Source organism: Denticeps clupeoides, unplaced genomic scaffold (genome assembly GCF_900700375.1).
Source record: "Denticeps clupeoides unplaced genomic scaffold, fDenClu1.1, whole genome shotgun sequence".
Lineage (NCBI taxonomy): Eukaryota > Metazoa > Chordata > Actinopteri > Clupeiformes > Denticipitidae > Denticeps > Denticeps clupeoides.
This window is the reverse complement of record NW_021629993.1, coordinates 553,366-573,105: the sequence shown is the minus strand read 5'-3', so window position 1 is coordinate 573,105 and position 19,740 is coordinate 553,366. Positions and strand designations below refer to the sequence as shown.

At 48.5% G+C, this 19,740-nt stretch overlaps 1 protein-coding gene and 1 pseudogene across 1 annotated transcript; both read left to right on the top strand.

The window, feature by feature from the left end:
* On the top strand, positions 1 to 13,327 carry LOC114779569 (anoctamin-1-like). Its single transcript, XM_028967474.1, has 21 exons — positions 1 to 35; positions 85 to 139; positions 230 to 277; positions 405 to 469; positions 582 to 716; positions 1,291 to 1,451; positions 1,976 to 2,058; positions 5,064 to 5,075; positions 5,290 to 5,364; positions 5,504 to 5,563; positions 6,273 to 6,347; positions 6,430 to 6,631; positions 6,716 to 6,827; positions 6,913 to 6,970; positions 7,255 to 7,355; positions 8,148 to 8,299; positions 8,459 to 8,611; positions 9,366 to 9,418; positions 11,291 to 11,472; positions 11,556 to 11,661; positions 12,057 to 13,327. The coding sequence occupies exons 1-21, from the start codon at positions 1 to 3 to the stop codon at positions 13,140 to 13,142; spliced, it is 3,009 nt and encodes a 1,002-aa protein (XP_028823307.1). The 3' UTR covers positions 13,143 to 13,327.
* A 2,395-nt stretch (positions 13,328 to 15,722) lies between these two features.
* LOC114779568 (CMT1A duplicated region transcript 1 protein-like) lies at positions 15,723 to 18,653 on the top strand (annotated as a pseudogene).
* The last annotated feature ends 1,087 nt before the right edge of the window (positions 18,654 to 19,740 follow it).

Sequence of the window (19,740 nt, the reverse complement as noted above, 5' to 3'; positions counted from 1 at the left end):
ATGGGTAATGAACCGCCTCTTCTTCCTCTTCCTCCGTTAGATGACGATGTGATCATTTTTTGGTGTTGGGTGTTGTGTGTTCAGGCTCACTTCACTACTTGCCAAAGGAGTTTATAACGCTGCCTTCCCTCTGCATGACGTGAGTCTGGATCACACTGTTTGCTGCTCTGACGTCGAAGGTGAAGATGGTGAAAAACAGAAATCTGTCTCTCTCTCTCTCTCTCTGCAGGGAGACTTTAATGCTTCTAAGGATAAGGAGCATCGAAACGACAGACAGGCGAGTTACACACTCACACACACACATCTGCAGCTCACACGCACGACACTCAGATCAAACTTGTAATTAGTGTTCATCACATGGATGGACTTGTTTGCCATAATACGTTTATAATATGAACTTGTAGATGCTGCAGGAGGAATGGGCAAATTACGGAGTTTTCTTTAAATACCAACCGGTTGACCTCATCAGGTCAGTGTGTGGTTCTGTGTTTAAACACTTTTTTATTTGTACACTTGCAGCTGTACACAGCTGCATTACACCGACTCCCCAAAATCAATGACTACTGTGTGTGTGTTGCCAGGCGGTATTTTGGGGAACAGATCGGTCTGTATTTTGCCTGGCTGGGTGTTTACACGCAGCTGCTGATTCCTGCATCTGTTATTGGAGTCATCATCTTTCTTTATGGATTCCTCACCGTTGACACCAACGTGCCCAGGTACAGACACACACACATTCAACGTGTTTTCTTTATCTTCATGACCATTTACGTTGGTAGATTCTCACTGAAGGCATCAAAACTATGAATGAACACATGTGGAGTTCTGTACTTAACAAAAAAAGGTGAAATAAGTGAAAACATGTTTTATATTCTAGTTTCTTTGCTCTGATTACTGCTTTACACACTCTTGGCATTCTCTCGATGAGCTTCAAGAGGTCGTCACCTGAAATGCTTCTCCAACAGTCTTGAAGGAGTTCCCAGAGGTGTTTAGCACTTGTTGGTCCAGCTCACCCCAAACCATCTGGACTGGGTTCAGGTCCGGTGACTGTGGAGGTCAGGTCTCCACTTTTTGTTAAGTCCAGAACTCCACATGTGTTCATTCATAGTTTTGATGCCTTCAGTGAGAATCTACCAACGTAAATGGTCATGAAGATAAAACACGTTGAATGAGAAGGTGCATCCAGACTTTTGGCCTGTACTGCATATATACATATTTATACACGTGTATATATACATATTTCATGTTGTTAGCTCTTAATAATTGTGTGTGTGCCTGTGTGTTTGTTCTCAGTCAGGAGATGTGCGACTCGATGCTGAACTTCACCATGTGTCCCCTGTGTGACCGGGTGTGTGATTACTGGCAGCTGAATAGCATGTGCAGCACGGCGAGGGCGAGTTACCTGTTCGACAACACGGCCACCGTCGCCTTCGCCATCTTCATGTCTCTGTGGGGTCAGTAGAGCCTGTGGGCTGCATTGTGGGAGAGAGAGAGAGAGAGACTATACAGTTCTGTGCAAAAATCTTAAAAACAAAACCACTGTTCATCTAAGCTGCAAGCAAGTTTGGTAACGTAACAGCCCCCCATGTCAAATATTAATTCACCTTAAATGTTTTTTGCTGCAGAATTTCATTCTTTTCATGAAATGGTCACATGATGTGTGTAGAGAAAGAGACTCTGAGCAGCAACACTATATTGTTCTCCATCTTGCTTGTAGGAGATCACTCATGATCAGAGTTGGGAGAGACTTCTAGAACACATCTATACTTCAACATTATTACATTATTACCACTTTCACTTTTTAATCAGGTGTATTTCTGTCTTTTACACTTTCAGATGGTCCCATCCTGGAGTGTTTCAGTTACTCTGACTTTAATTAGTGTCACTGCTGTGGAAAATTACTGCACAATGCTGTATATTGGGTGTGTAACTGCATGTATTAACGTGTGTGCGTTTGTGTGTGTGTGTGTGTGTGTAGCTGCTGTGTTTCTCGAACACTGGAAGAGGAGGCAGAGATGTCTGCAGCACAGCTGGGATCTCACTGGTCTGGAGGAGGATGAGGTGAAACACACACACACACACACACACTTTAACCAGGATCTCCATTATTATATGTGTGTGTGGTATGTGTGTGTGGTGTTGGGCTCATTGTACAGTCAAATATCCAGGCGGAATAAGCACCATATAAATAAAAATTGATTGATTGATTGATTGAAAATAGAAAAACCTTTTGATGGCCACCGGGGTGATGTGTGTGTGAAAAGTAATTATTCTAAAATGAATTAATGAGTGTAAATTAACTGGTTTATTGGAAATAATTGATAGTCTGTAGATCGTTGGGTTCTTCTCTGGTCCAGTATTATCTGTAGTGCAGGATGAGTCAGCAGTGAAGATCTGAACAAACTGAACAAACCTTAATCCACTAAATCTCATCAGTTCTAATATGATGCATTCTCTACTTTACAGATAGGTGTGTGTGTGTGTGTGTGTGTGTATGCATGCTTGCGTGCGTACTTGAGTGTATCGTGACCATGAACTCCACAGCTTTATTATAGCAGGTCTCTGAGAGGTCAGGTGTGTGTGTGTGTGTGTGTGTGTGTGTGTGTGTAATGGGATTTAGCTTAAAGCATTGAGCTGATTGGCAGGAGTCACATTAGAGGTTTCTGTGCCTGGCTGCACATTTTACATCATGAACATGATGAGGTTTGTTCTACAGAGGGGTGGAGCTACAAGTTGGTTCTACAGAGGGGTGGAGCTGCAAGTTGGATCTACAGAGGGGTGGAGCTGCAAGTTGGTTCTACAGAGGGGTGGGGCTGCAAGTTGGTTCTACAAAGGGATGGAGCTGCAGGTTTACTTTGCAGAGGGGTGGAGCTACAGGTTTGTTCTACAGAGGGGTGGAGCTGCAGGTTTGTTCTACAGAGGGGTGCAGCTGCAGGTTTGTTCTACAAAGGGGTGGAGCTGCAGGTTTACTTTGCAGAGGGGTGGAGCTGCAGGATTGTTCCACAGAGGGGTGGAGCTGCAGGTTTGTTCTGCAGAGGGGAGCTGCAGGTTTGTTTTACAGAGAGGTGGAGCTGCATGTTTATTCTAAGGCAGGTGGAGCTGCAGGTTTACTTTGGAGAGTGGTGGAGCTGCAGGTTTCTACAAAGGGTTTTTTTTCTACAGAGGGGTGGAGCAGCAGGTTTGTTCTAGAGACAGGTGGAGCTGCAGGATTGGTCTGTAGAGGGGTGGAGCTGCAGGTTTGTTTTACAGAGGGCTGGAGCTGCATGTTTATTCTACAGGCAGGTGGAGCTGCAGGTTTACTTTGGAGAGGGGTGGAGCTGCAGGTTTCTACAAAGGGTTTTTATTCTACAGAGGGGTGGAGCAGCAGTTTGTTCTAGAGACAGGTGGAGCTGCAGGATTGGTCTGTAGAGGGGTGGAGCTGCAGGTTTGTTCTACAGAGGGGTGGAGCTGCTGTTTTATTCTACAGGGGGGTGGAGTAGCAGGTTTGTTCTAGAGACAGGTGGAGCTGCAGGATTGGTCTGTAGCGGGGTGGAGCTGCAGGTTTGTTCTACAGAGGGGTGGAGCTGCTGTTTTATTCTACAGGGGGTGGAGCAGCAGGTTAGTTCTAGAGACAGGTGGAGCTGCAGGATTGGTCTATAGAGGGGTGGAGCTGCAGGTTTGTTCTAGAGACAGGTGGAGCTGCAGGATTGGTCTGTAGAGGGGTGGAGCTGCAGGTTTGTTCTAGAGACAGGTGGAGCTGCAGGATTGGTCTGTAGAGGGGTGGAGCTGCAGGTTTTGTTCTACAGAGGGGTGGAGCTGCAGGTTTGTTCTACAGAGGGGTGGAGCTGCAGGAGTGCAGATGCAGAAACACGCAGGCTCATTCCTGATTGGTCAGGGACAGACAGGACAGACAGGAAATCTTCATCTCTCAACATGTTGATTTCATTTGAGAAAGCGGGACAGTATGAGGACTTTACTCAAACCCAACAGAATGCTGTGTGTGTGTGTATCGTGTGTGTGTGTGTATCGTGTGTTTGTGATGAGCGTATGTGTGTGTGGCGTGTTTGTGTGTGTGTGTGAGAGAGCGTGTGTGTGTGTGCATGTGTGTGTGTGTGTGAGCGTGTGTGTGTGTGTTGTTGGTGTGTGTGTGTGAGCGTGCATGTGTGTGTGTGTGAGCGTGTGTGTGAGCGTGTGTGAGTGTGTGTGTGTGAGCGTGTATGTGTGTGAGCGTGTGTGTGTGTGAGTGTGCGTGAGCGTGTGTGTGTGTGTGTGGTGTGTGAGAGCGTGCATGTGTGTGTGTGAGCGTGTGTGTGTGTGAGCGTGCATGTGTGTGTGTGAGCGTGTGTGAGTGTGTGTGAGTGTGTGTGTGAGCGTGTGTGAGTGTGTGTGGAGTGTGTGTGTTTGTGTGTGTGAGTGTGTGTGTGAGCGTGTATGTGTGTGAGTGTGTGTGTGGTGTGTGTGGCGTGTGTGAGCGTGTGGTGTGTGTGTGTGTGTGTGTGTGTGTGAGCTGTATGTGTGTGAGTGTGTGTGTGAGCGTGTATGTGTGAGTGGTGTGTGTGGTGTGTGTGTGAGCGTGTGTGAGCGTGTGTGAGTGTGTGTGTGTGTGTGTGAGTGTTGTGTGAGCGTGTATGTGTGTGAGTGTGTGTGTGAGCGTGTATGTGTGTGAGTGTGTGTGAGAGTGTGTGTGAGCGTGTGTGAGCGCGTGTATGTGTGTGAGCGTGTGTGAGCGTGTGTGAGTGTGTGTGTGGTGTGTGTGTTTGTGTGTGTGCGAGTGTGTGTTTTTTTTGTAATGTACAAGATGGCCTTGGTGAGGTCGGCTGCTGTCGCGACTGCTCTGATCTCGTCTACTTTGTCTTGCACAAATTTTTTACTTGTTACTTTCACTTTACTCATTTGCACACCTTCACCCGACCTGTTACACATAACATTTATGTTACAAACTACAAGTGTAATATTTGGTTATGTTTGCAATATTTGCATTATCGAGGTCTGTATCAGTCGCTAAAGCATTTCTCTGCATATGATACCGCGTACGACTGTGTATGTAATAAATGGTCGTTTTCCTGCTCTCATGCTGCATGGTGAAGGATCATACTCAGGTCTGACATTCTCTTTCTGCTTTTCACTACAATGTCGGTGTCCCTCATCAAACCCTGTCACACGAGCAGCTCTTCATTTCACATCCCCCTCTCCAGACGATTCCAGTAGTTTCCACCTCCTCAGTCGTTCTTCTCCAGAGTGGTGCACCTTTATGTGTTGGAACAGCTGCAGTCTTGACTGGAGTCATTCAGCTCCATATTTCCTCTTTTTCAGGAGGACTTGCGTCCAGAGTACGAAGACGCCCTGCTGCAAAAGAGGCAGAAGAAGAGCAAAGCCAAGAAGAAAGAGGTAAAGACGCACACTTCCTGCAGAACGTCAGAGGCTGCAGGGTTCTGCATGTGGAGCCAGGCAGATGTCAGATTATGAGGATGAACGTTTCGGTTTTTCATATCCGAGCTGTGTGTGTGTTTGTATTTGTACTTTTCAGCCAGAAGGAGGGACAGACGAGGGAGGGAAGCTGCTGACCGCGCGACCTGCAGAGAACCCGGTGAGAGATGAGGGGGAGGGGCTAATTAATGAGGGGGGCGGGTCTCGCCTGTCAAACGCTGACCATGACCTGACATTACACACAGCAGTGTGTGTGTATAGGGGTGATGGCTGCGCAGTGCATCAAGACACAGAAACAAACTCCCTCCCTCCCTTCATGACTCACACACACACACACACTCATACAATTAAAGGTACACACATGCACATACACACAGAGTTTAAAGCTGCTTACTCTCCATGAGTATTCCACACTGCAGATTAAGTGGGATTAAAGCAGAGCTGGATTAAAACACAATTAGAGTTTTGTCCTTCATCTAATCAAAGACACTCATCTTGGGTCCGTGTCTGTGCGCCTGTATGTTTGTTTGTTTGTTTGTTTGTTTGTGTGTGTGTATAAGTATAAGCCCCTATAGTCTGCAGCATATGCTGCGTCGGGCACGATGGCAACGCAGGGTTAAAACATGGCGGCGGTGGCGTTCAGATGACATAAAGCCGTGACATAACCACCCCGCCAATCCTGAACTGCTAATGATCACGGCTGCTGCTACCCATGATTCATCATTCCTCTGTCACATGACCTATCAGTAGTTTCATGATGCATCATGGGTAATAATGTGCTTTTCGAGATCATAGGGAAAATACTGCTAGCAATAGTACTTCTACTATTACTTATAATAAAAATAATAATGGCGGTGTCCATATTCCAGTTGCTTTTGGAGTCTTTGACGTGGAGAGACCGGTTGCCAGGATACTGCATCAACATCTCCTCCATTCTCCTGATGGTGAGACTCCACCCTTCTGTGTTTGTATGACACGGTTGTAGGTTGCACGTCACTGTCTGCTGGTGTCTGTCTCTCTCATCAGGTGGTGGTGACGTTCTCTGCCGTGTTGGGCGTCATCTTGTACCGTATCTGTGTGTTTGCTGTCATGTCCATGAACCCGGATCACGAGGCCAAAGCCAACGTGCGCGTGACTGTGACCACCACCGCCGTCATCATCAACCTGCTGATCGTTCTGGTGCTGGACGAGATTTACGGAGCCATCGCTACCTGGATAACCGAGCTGGGTCAGGGTCTCTGTGTGTGTGCGTGTGTGTGTGGTGTGAGTGTGTGTGTGTGTGCTCATGCTTGTATACATTGCTGCACCTCAGAGATTCCCAAGACAGAGGCGGCGTTTGAGGAGCACGTCATCCTGAAGGCCTTTCTGCTGAAGAGTATGAACGCCTTCGCTCCTGTCTTTTACGTGGCTTTCTTCAAGGGCAGGTGAGCCCTGGACCAATCAGAAAGCTGCATTTCACACACACCTACAACACAGTGTTTCACCTGCTGCTTATCACCGCTGTTGCAGGTTTGCGGGTCGCCCGGGGGACTACGTCTACGTGTTTAAAGATTTCAGGATGGAGGAGGTGCGGCGTCATGTGACTCTCTATATCTGCACTCAGGAATATAAATGTAGACATAGCACACATCCACACATAATAATACAGTAATAATACTGTAAAAGTCCTATTGAATTGGTCTGGAACGTGTTGTGCCACATGACAGGAACAGATGAGCTGACTTTGTTTGTGTTTGCAGTTTAAAGAAACTGTGCCTGATGAAACCGAGTTCGATAATCCTTGAAAAAAACAGGACGGAAAGCGACGCGTTATTAGAACAGCAGATTTATTTTGGGCTCTGCTCTGTCCAGTGCGCTCCCAGCGGCTGCCTGATCGAGGTCTGCATCCAGCTGGGCATCATCATGCTGGGCAAGCAGCTCATCCAGAACAACGTGTTTGAAATCGCCATACCGTGAGTCCCTCCACGCACACAGGAAGTAATCATCATCCAGACTCTTACATGGACATTTATATATACTCTGAGTTACTAAAAGGCAATTAGTAAGACGTCCCCAATAAAGGTCCTGCAGGTGGTGACCACAGGCCACTTCTCAGTTCCTCTGCTTCCTGGCTGATGTTCTGGTCACTTTTGAATGCCGGCGGTGCTTTCACTCTAGTGGTACTATGAGACGCAGTCTAGAACCCACACAAGCAGCTCAGGTAGTGCAGCTCATCCAGGATGGCACACAATGCGAGCTGTGGCGTGGTGTCCGGAGCATGGAGTTTCTACTAGCGCAGTCTGGAGATGTTCCGCTGCCTGTGCCATCATCCAGCATAACCAGTGGGTCAGTAATGGTGTCGTGCTGCATTTCTTTGTGGCAGTTCCTGCAAGATGAAGGAATAGATGATATGGATGAATTGAGCACATCTGGGACATCATGTCTCACTCCATCCACCACGTTGCACCACAGACTGTCCAGGAGTTGGTGGATGCTTTAGTCCAGGCCACCTCATCAGGAGCATGTCCAGGCATTGTAGGGAGGTCCTACATGCACGTGGAGGCCACACACACTACTGAGCCTCATTTTGACTTGTTTTACGGACATTACAGCAAAGTTGGATCCTCCTGTAGTCCTGTAGTCTTAGATCCTCCTGTAGTCTGGTGTCTTAAATTTTTGCTCCCTTTATTTTTTGAGCAGTGTCTTGAAATGCTGTTTCACACATTTATAAAAATATAAAAGTATGTTGCTCTCCGGCCCTTCAGAAAGCTGAAGAAGATGTACCGGGAATATAAGGAGGAGAAACAGGGGGACCAGGAAGAGGAGGCCGAAGATCCCAACAGAGAGCCTCAGCGCTGGGATCTGGACTACAGCCTGGAACCGTACGAGGGCCTGAGTCCCGAGTACATGGAGATGGGTGGGTACCCTGGACTAACGGCTGACCACAGTTTCCTCAGGACCAACTCTAAACTAACTCAGCTCAGAACCAGCACCAGCGGTGCAAACGTGAATTAACACCAACAGCGAGTAACAGTATTCACTCAGGATTCCTCACGACTTATCTCCTGACCCTCAGTTATTCAGTACGGCTTCGTCACGCTGTTTGTGGCCTCCTTCCCTTTGGCCCCAGTCTTCGCTCTTCTCAACAACGTGATCGAGATTCGACTGGATGCAGCGAAGTTCGTCACTGAGATTCGCCGACCAGATGCTGTCAGAGCGAAGGAAATCGGTACAAAAAGCACAAACACACACACACACACACACACACACTTACACACTTACACAGGGTTCCCATGTCAGGAGAAAAGAGCATGCTCTTCTCTGAGCGTGATCTTCATTGACAAGTCTGAGCCTTATCAGGGCTCTTAGTTTGTAAACTCAATATTCTATAGAAATCAAACGAGAATTGCTGGTGTCTTCCTCTTGTAAGTCGCTTTGGATAAAAGCGTCTGCTAAATAAAGTAAAGTAAAGTAAAGAAAAGACGTGATGCCAGCTTGTCTGGGGCTTTTTCTATAGAGCACTTTTTAAAATGTACATTCTCACAAAGCACCTTACATTAGAACATCAGGCCCCTGGTGAGCAGTCAAACTCGGATTCCCGATGAGTTCAACCAGCACTCACGGTCCCTTCCACACAGTGTACTGCCAATCTAAAATGTAAAATCCTATCGTATGTTTGCACTTTGTTGTCCAGTTGCTGGTTATAGTGAAATAATGAGAATGCTGCTGGATACCGAGAGTGACGCTTGTGTATTATCCTGCCATCACGTGGGTGTTGTCACTACGCCATTTCTCCCACCGCACTCAGCTACTAACCCAGCGAAGTAAATTTCTGCCCCCTGCTGGTCTGTGTGGCAAATGTTCTCTTCACATTTAATTCCCAGTTGCCACCTTGTGTAATTTCACTGGAACTGCAGGTTTTAGTCCTCTGAGATGGAACATATTCCACAAAGCTCACTTTTACTTTTTTTACCCTCCTTCAGGAATATGGTACAACATTTTGAGTGGTATCAGCAAGTTTGCTGTCATCACAAATGTAAGTGCAAGTGGTGTATGTGTGTGTGAGAGAGAGCAGTCAATTACATTGATTATATGTAAAATGTGTATAGAACAGCTGGTATAGAACAGCGCATGTAGCTGTGTATATACAACAGTGTGTGGTAGCTGTGTGTATAGAATGGCTGGTATAGAACAGCGCATGTAGCTGTGTATATACAACAGTGTGTCTAGCCGTGTGTATAGAACGGCATGTATAGAACAGTGTGTGTAGAACAGTGTGTGTAAGTAATGTAAATTCAAATTCATTCAATGCTTGTGCGTGTAGCCGTGTGTATAGAACAGCATGTATAGAACAGTGCATGTAGCTGTGTATATAGATCAGTGTATGTAGCCGTGTGTATAGAACAGCTGGTATAGAACAGCTGTGGCTGTGTATATAGATCAGTGTATGTAGCCGTGTGTATAGAACAGCTGGTATAGAACAGCGCATGTGGCTCTATATATAGATCAGTGCGTGTAGCCGTGTGTATAGAACAGCATGTATAGAACAGTGCATGTAGCTGTGTATATAGATCAGTGTGTGTAGCCGTGTGTATAGAACAGCATGTATAGAACAGTGCATGTAGCTGTGTATATAGATCAGTGTATGTAGCCGTGTGTATAGAACAGCTGGTATAGAACAGCGCATGTGGCTGTGTATATAGATCAGTGTGTGTAGCCGTGTGTATAGAACAGCTGGTATAGAACAGCGCATGTGGCTCTATATATAGATCAGTGTGTGTAGCCGTGTGTATAGAACAGCTGGTATAGAACAGCGCATGTGGCTCTATATATAGATCAGTGTGTGTAGCCGTGTGTATAGAACAGCATGTATAGAACAGCGCATGTAGCTGTGTATATAGATCAGTGTGTGTAGCCGTGTGTATAGAACAGCTGGTATAGAACAGCGCATGTGGCTGTGTATATAGATCAGTGTGTGTAGCCGTATGTATAGAACAGCATGTATAGAACAGCGCATGTAGCTGTGTATATAGATCAGTGTATGTAGCCGTGTGTATAGAACAGCTGGTATAGAACAGCGCATGTGGCTGTGTATATAGATCAGTGTAGTAGCCGTGTGTATAGAACAGCTGGTATAGAACAGCACATGTGGCTGTGTATATAGATCAGTGTGTGTAGCCGTGTGTATAGAACAGCTGGTATAGAACAGCGCATGTGGCTCTATATATAGATCAGTGTGTGTAGCCGTGTGTATAGAACAGCATGTATAGAACAGCGCATGTAGCTGTGTATATAGATCAGTGTATGTAGCCGTGTGTATAGAACAGCTGGTATAGAACAGCGCATGTGGCTGTGTATATAGATGTGTGTAGCCGTGTGTATAGAACAGTATGTATAGAACAGCGCATGTAGCTGTGTATATAGATCAGTGTATTTAGCCGTGTGTATAGAACAGCTGGTATAGAACAGCGCATGTGGCTCTATATATAGATCAGTGTGTGTAGCCGTGTGTATAGAACAGCATGTATAGAACAGCGCATGTGGCTGTGTATATAGATCAGTGTGTGTAGCCGTGTGTATAGAACAGCATGTATAGAACAGCGCATGTAGCTGTGTATAGATCAGTGTGTGTAGCCGTGTGTATAGAACAGCAGGTATAGAACAGTGTGTGTAGAACAGTGTGTGTAAGTAATGTAAATTCAGATTCACATGTACAGTCAATGCTTGTGCGACTACTATTGACCTCAACATTACAAATATGCAAATGTACAAATTTTAAAGTGTTACAATTATGCAAATAAACATAAATGATATGTAACGTAACGAGAAGGTGTGTAAAGTGAATGTGGGGGGATGGAGTCCAGAAGTTAAAGTTGGTCAGCATCTCCTTGCTTCTTGTTCTGACCAGGCCTTTGTGATTTCCTTCACTTCGGAGTTCATCCCCCGGCTCGTCTATCAGTACCTCTACAGCGAGACGGGCACCATGCACGGCTTCACCAGCCACACGCTCGCCTACTTCAACACCAGCAACTTTAAACCCGACACGGCGCCCAGCGAGACGCAGTTCGACCGAGACCTCCGCATCTGCAGGTACGGTTTGGTGGGGTGATGATTAGGATAATATCACGATGATGGTTTGTGAAGAGCAGCCTGCTGATCACTCTGGGTTTCAGGTATAAGGACTACCGGGACCCTCCCTGGTCACCGCAGTCGTATCAGCTGTCTAAGCAGTACTGGTCAGTGCTGGCGGCGCGCCTGGCCTTCGTCATCTTTTTCCAGGTATGGCGCTGTTGTGTGAAGTTGAGTAGACATGCGATCTATCTATCTGATGGGAACCATGAGCGCCGTGACTGACGTGGAGATGCACTCATACAGGCAACTTGTAAACAATACAGTAACTACTAAATATCATCATCATCACATCAGGTGAAAGGTGAAGTGAAGTGATTGTCACTTATGATACACTGCAGCACAGCACACGGTGCACACAGTGAAATTTGTCCTCTAAAGCTTATTGATCACTTCATCGATGGTAACATGTAAGTTGCTCTGGATAAGGGAGTCTGCCAAATGCCTTAAATGTAAATGAAGCAGAGTCCTGGAACTCTGCATGATAAGGAAGAACTCTGCAGATCTTGGAGGTGTTATGACCATGTGTCTTTGTCTGTGTGCAGAATCTGGCGATGTTCCTCAGCATGCTGGTGGCATGGCTGATCCCTAATGTCCCGCAGTCACTGAAGGAGCAGGTGAAGAGGGAGAAGGCTGCCCTGATGGAGCTGCTTCTTGCTCAGGAACCTCCTCCATTGTCCCGACCCAAAGATGCGGACGATGTCGTCATTAACAGTGCAGAAGAGGAGGAGTCTCTAGGAAGCTGTATCACAGAGCAGCAAACCACCATTGAGGACAGAGTTGATCTAGAAGAACCTGGCTTCAGAGAACTAGGTCAAAGCAGTCCTGAACCTGAACCTGAACCTGAACCTGAACCTGAACCTGATCCTGATCCTGATCCTGATCCTGATCCAGGTCAAGATCCAGGTCCAGGTCCAGACCCCAAGCTTATCACTGATCCTGACCATGACCTTAACCCTCATTATGAAACTGAGAAGTTGCAGACAAATCCTGATGAAGACCTGCAGTTTACAGAAGTTTATATATCAGACCCAACTCTTCAAGTCCACCCAGGGCTCTCAGAGCAAACCTCCACAACCCTGTTCACCTCCAGCATCCTTCTGAAAGGCCCTCCTCCTGCAGAACGCAGCTCCAGAGCCAAGGGCCGCTGCCGGACGCTCCCTTCCAATCGGCGAGGACCGGAAGTAGAATTTCTTGCCAAAACGATCCACTCCACCAGCTTCACCCATCTGGACCAGCAGGTGGCACCATCACGCAGCCAGCTGATGTCAGACGCCCTCAAAGTCCCTCCACAACCACCATCAGAGTGCACACAGACTAAGAACATCATAAAGCGTCCATCCAGGCCGCCGTCTGAGAGTGAACAGTCCCGAGCCATCCCACGGCCTCCATCAAGGCCGCCATCAGATCTCCAACTCAGCAAAGCCATCCTGAAAGGTCCTCCTCCTTCAGACCGAAGCTGCAGAGCAAAGGGGCGTTGCCAGACTCTCCCTCCCCACCAAAGAGTCCATGAGGCGGGGGAAAGTGGTCCCAGACCCAGCCACTCCACCAGCTTTACCCACCTGAGCCAGCAGGTGGCCCCGTCACGAAGCCAACTGACCCGGGACACTCATTTTAAAAACTGTCCCTAAACCTGCAACAGAGGTCACAGTCAGCAGACCCCTTGACTAGATCTGAACAGCAGGTCCATTACGTCCTCTCTGATTAGACCGTGAGGCATTGCTGCTGTCTGATTGGTAGGTTGAGGCCGCTCTCTGTTCTTTGATTGGCTGGTGAGACGGACATTCACTCCCCTTCTGATGACAGAACTCATCAGTGCCTCTGGGGGGGAAACCACAAGTGACACTAATGTACTTTATACTTTTTTATGAATAGAGGAGTGTTACACCTCCATCAGTGTGTAGTCCTTTACTGTGACACTACATTTCTAATGTAGACACATGTCTCCAGAGCGCCCTGTTCGTACAATTTTGATAAAAATATTATTACTGTTCATAATAAAAACTTGATATAACTGACTGAACGTGAAATGTGCTCAACATTCTTCTACGTGGCTTTCAGCTCCTTTCCTCCACTCTGTCCATCTGTTCTGTGTATTTGGATGTTCTAAAACCACAGTGACCCAAAAATTAAACCATTTGGGATTATGAAGTCTTCACCGCACATATAATCGTCATATTTAGGACCAACTACGGTGTATTTTATTTTGATTGGTTAAAGGTCCCGACATGATTTTATTTTGGTCTTGTTGGTCCCCTAATACCGGATCTGACGTCTCTTTCCCAAATTCCGCCGTGGTGCAGAATTACAGCCACTTTGATCCAGTCCCACAATCAGATTTCCCAGGACTGTAGCTTTAAATGCTAATGAGGAGGAGAGAGGCGGGATGAGGAGGAGAGAGGCGGGACGAGGAGGAGAGGCGGGACGAGGAGGAAAGCAGCCTGCAGAAGTTTCAGATCCAGCCATCTGAAGCAGTTTTTGTTTTTGCTTCTTGGTCTTTTCAGTGACTTTTTGCCTTTAGTTTAAGTTTATTTTGCCTTGAATATGATTATTTTGTGAGCCCATGCAGTTCACTGCCAGTAAAATAATTAATATACTCTTTAAAAACTTCTGACTTTACAACAACAACAAAATTTATTTCTTATAAAGCCCATAATCACATACAGTATGTCTCAATGGGCTTTTTCAGACCCTACAGTTGACACCCCCCACACTTGACCTTTCTGCACACAAGGAAAAACTCCACACAAAAACTCTAGGAGAGAAAAAAAGAAAAGGAAGAAGCGTTGGGAAGGAGTGATACAGAGAGGGACCCCCTTCCAGGGTAGAGTGAGCCTGCAAATGGTGTCAGTGCAGGGCTGGTGGTGATTTGTCCAGTAAGAGAAAAAGTCCTACAGTTGTAGAAGTGGAGAAGTCCAAAGTGTAGTATACAGCATCTGTCCATGTTTGGAGGTCCTGGACAGTGCAGAGTAGGTTTTAGTCCAGTGTCATGGTTGACATTACGTGTCCATTATGATGCTACTGGTCCATTTGAAGATCCCAGAGGCTTTAGCTGTTGTGGTGGTGGTGGCTGTGGTGACCCTCTGGTAAGTTGTCTTGTCAGTTGTTCATTGGTGTCTGCCAGAAGCACATGGTGGCATTGTACGCCTGGTACTGAATATGTGGTACTAGTGATATATTGGGGCTACAGTGGCCCGGTACCCTAACTAGGACAGCCTAACTAGGGCGAATTTAACACTGTCTGTGTCTAACAGGGGGACTGTGTGATAAAGTCGACTTTATAATGGACACTGTGTGTGGGACTTTAACAGAAGACAGATATGTTTTCAGTTTAGATTTAAACACTGAGACTGAGTCTATATGATTTATAAATAATATATAAACTATTTTGAAGGATTTAGTATGTAATTCTTCCAACTTTTTTTAAGTTCATGCTTTTTGTCTGATTCCGCTGTCCCTTCTCTCTCGTGAATAATATCTTGTATTGTGGCCACTAGACGTACAGCTTGACACTGTAGACAGGACGCTATAAGAACCCGGTGTGTGTTGTGTGTGTGTGAGAGAGAGAGAGAGAGACACCAATCGTAACATCATGTAAGAACAACTTTATTCCTCTCGATAAATTCTGCTAAAGTGAAGAATCTGACCTGTGACCCTTCATCGCTTCACACACACTGAACTCATCCGGCCAGGAGGCCTTCTGACCTCCAGAAGGTATCAACCCCACCCTGGTCATGCGGGTGGAGCTTCGTAGGGATGTGACTCCGTGGTCTTATAACACAGTCATGAGATCGTTTATTTCTCCATCCTGACAGTGTTGGTGCTTTTAATAAAATACCTGCACGAGAAATTATTTTACTGGTTCCCATGTCCTCACACAATGTGGAATATGAATATTTTTTTTATTTCTTCCCTCCCTTGAGCGAATCCCGAACCGGCAAGATGCCACCGAGGTCCCCTTGATGAAGGTCCCCCCCACACGCTGCTCCCCGGGCGCCTGTCATGGCCTTTCATGGCTGTACAGATGCGGGTTGGAACCCCGACCTGCCAAGGTACCACTGGGGTCCCCTTGATGAAGGTCCCGTCCCCACACGCTGCTCCCCAGGCGCCTGTCATGTACAGAGATCATTTTTAGTTCAAATGCAGATGAACCCCTCCCTCCTGGAACGGCTTTTCCGGCGTCTGCGTTGCCTGGCAACCCGCGAAGCGCCTCCGAAAATGGCGGACGCAGTTGAGACCCGGTGGTTCTTGCGGACCGGGAGCTGGGAGAAGAGAAGATTCCTGACCGGAATTCTGCTGCGCTGCGCGGACGCTGCGCTGCTCTCCCGCGTCCACGACGTCCTGCACGCGACGCGCGGGAAGGACGTGACGTACGCGCGCTCGCGACCAGGTGTGCGGGGTCCAGGTGAGCGCGAGGAGGGCGGGGACTCCCGGGAACCCGAGATGCGGGACACCTGGGACTGGTTCGGCCGCTGTCCCGTCCGGACCCAGACGCAATACCTGATGGGAATTCTGTCCCAGTGCGACATGGAGCTGCTGAGGATGATGGGAAACCTGGCCCGGGTTCTGCTGGTCCGACAGAGAACCTTCAGCAGGGGTATGAAATTCAGCTGAGAAATGTGCCTTTCTTGATCTTCAGTTGATCTTTCTTGACCTTCACAGCAGCTCAAGATGCTTCAGAACCAGAGTCCAGTCATTCGTTTCACTCAGATGACGACCCGGATCTGGAGCTGCTTGTCCAGGCCAGTTCTGTTTATGGACCGGTGGATGTGGGGAGCATGGAGGCCGGCGAGATGAAGATCCCTGAAGGAACGTGCTTTAGTCCAGAACTGCTCACAGCTTTGAATCAACGTCAGGTGAAATATTGACCTGGTCCCTGAAACCAGACCTGAAGAGTCTCAGGAGCGTCAGGAGGGACCTCAGTGGCTGTGAAGATCTGGTGGACCCTGCTCTCACGGTGGTGGCCAGGTCCTCCAGATCTCTTTCAGGTGTAGGTCTTTACCGGGACTTCATACGTGCACTTCCTGTCCACCTGGCCAAAAGGATCTTGGGTATGAGATGTATATTAAAAGCAGCTGATGAAGATGGATTAGTGCACAAATTTAGTTCTGCTTCATTACTGATTGCTGGTGCAGGTCTCCTGGATGCACCAACGCTGCACAGATGCCTCCGTGTTTCTCTGCACTGGGGAGGTCTGGCTAAGGAGGTGCAGGAGGAAGCTGAGGTGGCGATGAAGAGGAAGATGCAGGCGAAGGCCCTGCAGGTGGAACCATCTCACAAGTAGAGAGTCGTACGTGGAACTGTAGGACATTCTAATGTTCTGTCACCTTTACAGGGTAACAGCATCTCCAGGGCCAGTGGAACCATCACCACCCTGCAGGACGTGCTGGTGCCTGTTGGCGATGGGACTCTTGAAGATGATTCTTCATACAGGGTACAGGTTCCTCACCTGTTCCTCCCGCTGCTTGAACACTCATCCTGGGAGGAAGCACGTAGAGTCTTGTGCTTCTGGTGCTTTTCAGGGCGGAGCTTTTAGCTCGGTGTACTGCGGCGTGAAGACCAGGCCTGTGCAGATGGAGGAACGAGACGTTTACCGCGGCCTCTACAACGTTCTGGTCCTGCAGGACAGGTTGGTGGTGTCGTGCGGCCAGGAATGGAAGTTCTGGTGGAGTGACGTTCTCACCGTCCCTGACAGGGACGACGCGGCCAGGGTGGTGCACTCCACCGGCCAGCAGCTGGTGGCCATCAGCTCCAAGCAGCACGTGGTCCAGCTGATCAACGTGGCGTCACTGCGGGTCGTTCCACCGAGTTCAGGGGTCACGCAGGCAGCATCCGGGCCCTGCTGCTTGTGAGAGAGGGGCTGGTCCTCAGCGCTGGCTACGACCTCACCATCAGGTCAGGGTCGTCCACAGGTGCACTCGGTTCAAGGCTGAAATCTTTTTCAACCCTTTTAAGAATCCTGAGCCATGTTGTCACTTCACAGGTGCTGGGACCTGCAGTCTGGCTCCTGCACGATGCTCCTTCGTGGTCACCTTGGCTCCATCACCTGCCTGGACCTGCATGGAGACGTTCTGGTTTCGGGGGCCAGAGACCTGCAGGGTGAAAGGGTGAGAGTGAGAGCTGGATGGATTAAAAACCCTAAACCCAGAAGGTCCTGGTTTATTGTAGCTCCTGACAAAAGAAACAGAAAGCCAGGTTCTGCTGTGAGTGAGAGGAGAACCTGAGCTTTGGAGACATGATGATGTGAAGTAAGCAGAATGTCCTGGGCCAGGAGAGACTGCATGTGATGACCACATCTAGAACGTGGATACGGAGAAAGGAAGAGCTTCTCAGGTCTCGTCCCGTCACCATGAGGAAAGACCATTAAAGAGGAGGAAGGTCAGATGACTGCTGAGAGTGAACAGGAGGCTTTAGTACGGAGCTCAGGATGGACAAACCTGACAGAAGTAAAAGTCGAGCCAGACACCACGCTGTAATGTCCATAAGTGGGCGTGGTCTGCTCCGGTCCTGTCTCCCAACAGTGTGTGACCCTCCAGACCGCAGGTGTGACGAGCGGCTGAGGGTTTCGGCACGGCAGGCCCGTCCTCAGCGTGAAGGTCAGCGAGGTCACGGTGGTCAGCGGCTGCAGCGCCGGACAGGTGAAGATGTGGAGCCTGGAGACGGCGTCGCTTCTCAAGGTGAGCTGCAGAGGTCATTCAAGGTCATGGTGACGGGGCATGGAGCACACGCACATACAAAAGCACAAAAATCCACACGTCCCGTCACCACGAAGAAGTTTTAGTGTGTGTGGAGCTGCGGTTCCGCTGTGACGGACTTCCTGCTTTCTCCACAGTAATAAAACCTGTTTAATATCGAAAGAATCGTATAAATTCATGAGAGAGAGAGAGAGGAGAGAGAGAGAGAGAGGATGTGGAATATTAAGGCAAAAAGTCCACGATACAGAACTGTACTCTCCGAGGGATGTATGAGGAGCAAATCCACAGAACCCAGATGTTGTAGAGGCTCCACTGCCTGCAGCTCGTCGGCGGACACCAGGGTCCGGTGAGATGCGTGGCGCTGGACCAGTGGCACATTCCTGACGGGCGGGGTCGGACGGACTGGCCGTGGCCTGGAGCAGGAACTGCCGCTGCAAGAGTGCCTGATGAAGTTCCAGCACCAAAGTGAGCTCCGGTGCTGGCTGGACAGTAGGTCTGGCCATTTTATTATTATGTATTATTCAGGAGTTAATGTTTCTGTGACAGAGAAGTGACGACTTCTGAGGCTTCCTCTCCCTGCGCCTCGTCACCGGCCTGCACCGATGGCAAGATCCGGATCTTTCACTTTCTGCCAGAGACAGTGTCTAAGGGTTGATGAGGCCAGCGGCCACCCGAGTCCAGTCTGTCCATCCACACACACAGTGACAGGTGAGCACGATTAGAGACCCAGGACAGGACATGAGGAACGTACCACCAGGGGGCACCACTGGGACCACTGTGGACCTCTTCACTCTTCACCTCCGCCTGTTTTCTGTCCTGCAAGCATGGTGGTGAACACCCAGAAGCAGCCTGATGCTCCTCCAGTTCTATGAGAAGGATGGGGCTTCGTTCCAGCGAACACCATTCTAGAACTGACCGTGGTGGAACACCACGAGAGGAGAACCTGTGCGTTCCAGACATGGCCGCCGCAGATGGACGGCTCCTCTGATGCAGCGGGAGAAGAGTAGGTCACGGATTATCTACAACAAGAAAAAATAGGGATTTTTATAGAGATAAATGTAATTGGTGGTTAATGTGGCATTTATCTCATATTTATTGAGTGTGAATGTGTCGAGTTGTGGATATGATGTGTGTGTGTGTGTTCTTCCAGGGACCCAGCAAGACCCAGTTAAGAAACAGCCCCATGGGCCCCGTGTCAGAACCTGTACTGGAAGTGGGCCGACCCAGCATGCAGACTTTATTGCCCATCACCCATCATGCATTTCAGCAGGGAGGCCACTGACGGCCTTCAGGAAGAGCAGCATGGCAGGTATGGTGGCTGTGGACGTCTGCCTGACCTCCATCAGATAAGCTTTTTAAAATCATGAACATCTCCCACAGCGAGGGATCTGCTTCTGAGTCGGAGGTGAGGAGGCGGTGCTCGCCCGGGTGGAGCGGCGTGGGACGCACCACCCCTCCTACGCTGGACCGGATCCTCCTGAAGGCTGGAGTTACCCCGCAGACCGAGGCCCGAATAAACATGGAGCACAACACA

Excerpts from the sequence above, each read along its gene's own strand:
- LOC114779569 (XM_028967474.1), top strand. The coding sequence starts at position 1 with ATGGGTAATGAACCGCCTCTTCTTCCTCTTCCTCC. Across the intron at positions 5,564-6,272 it reads CGCGACCTGCAGAGAACCCG|TTGCTTTTGGAGTCTTTGAC; the intron begins GTGAGAGATGAG and ends TCCATATTCCAG. Across the intron at positions 6,348-6,429 it reads TCTCCTCCATTCTCCTGATG|GTGGTGGTGACGTTCTCTGC; the intron begins GTGAGACTCCAC and ends CTCTCTCATCAG.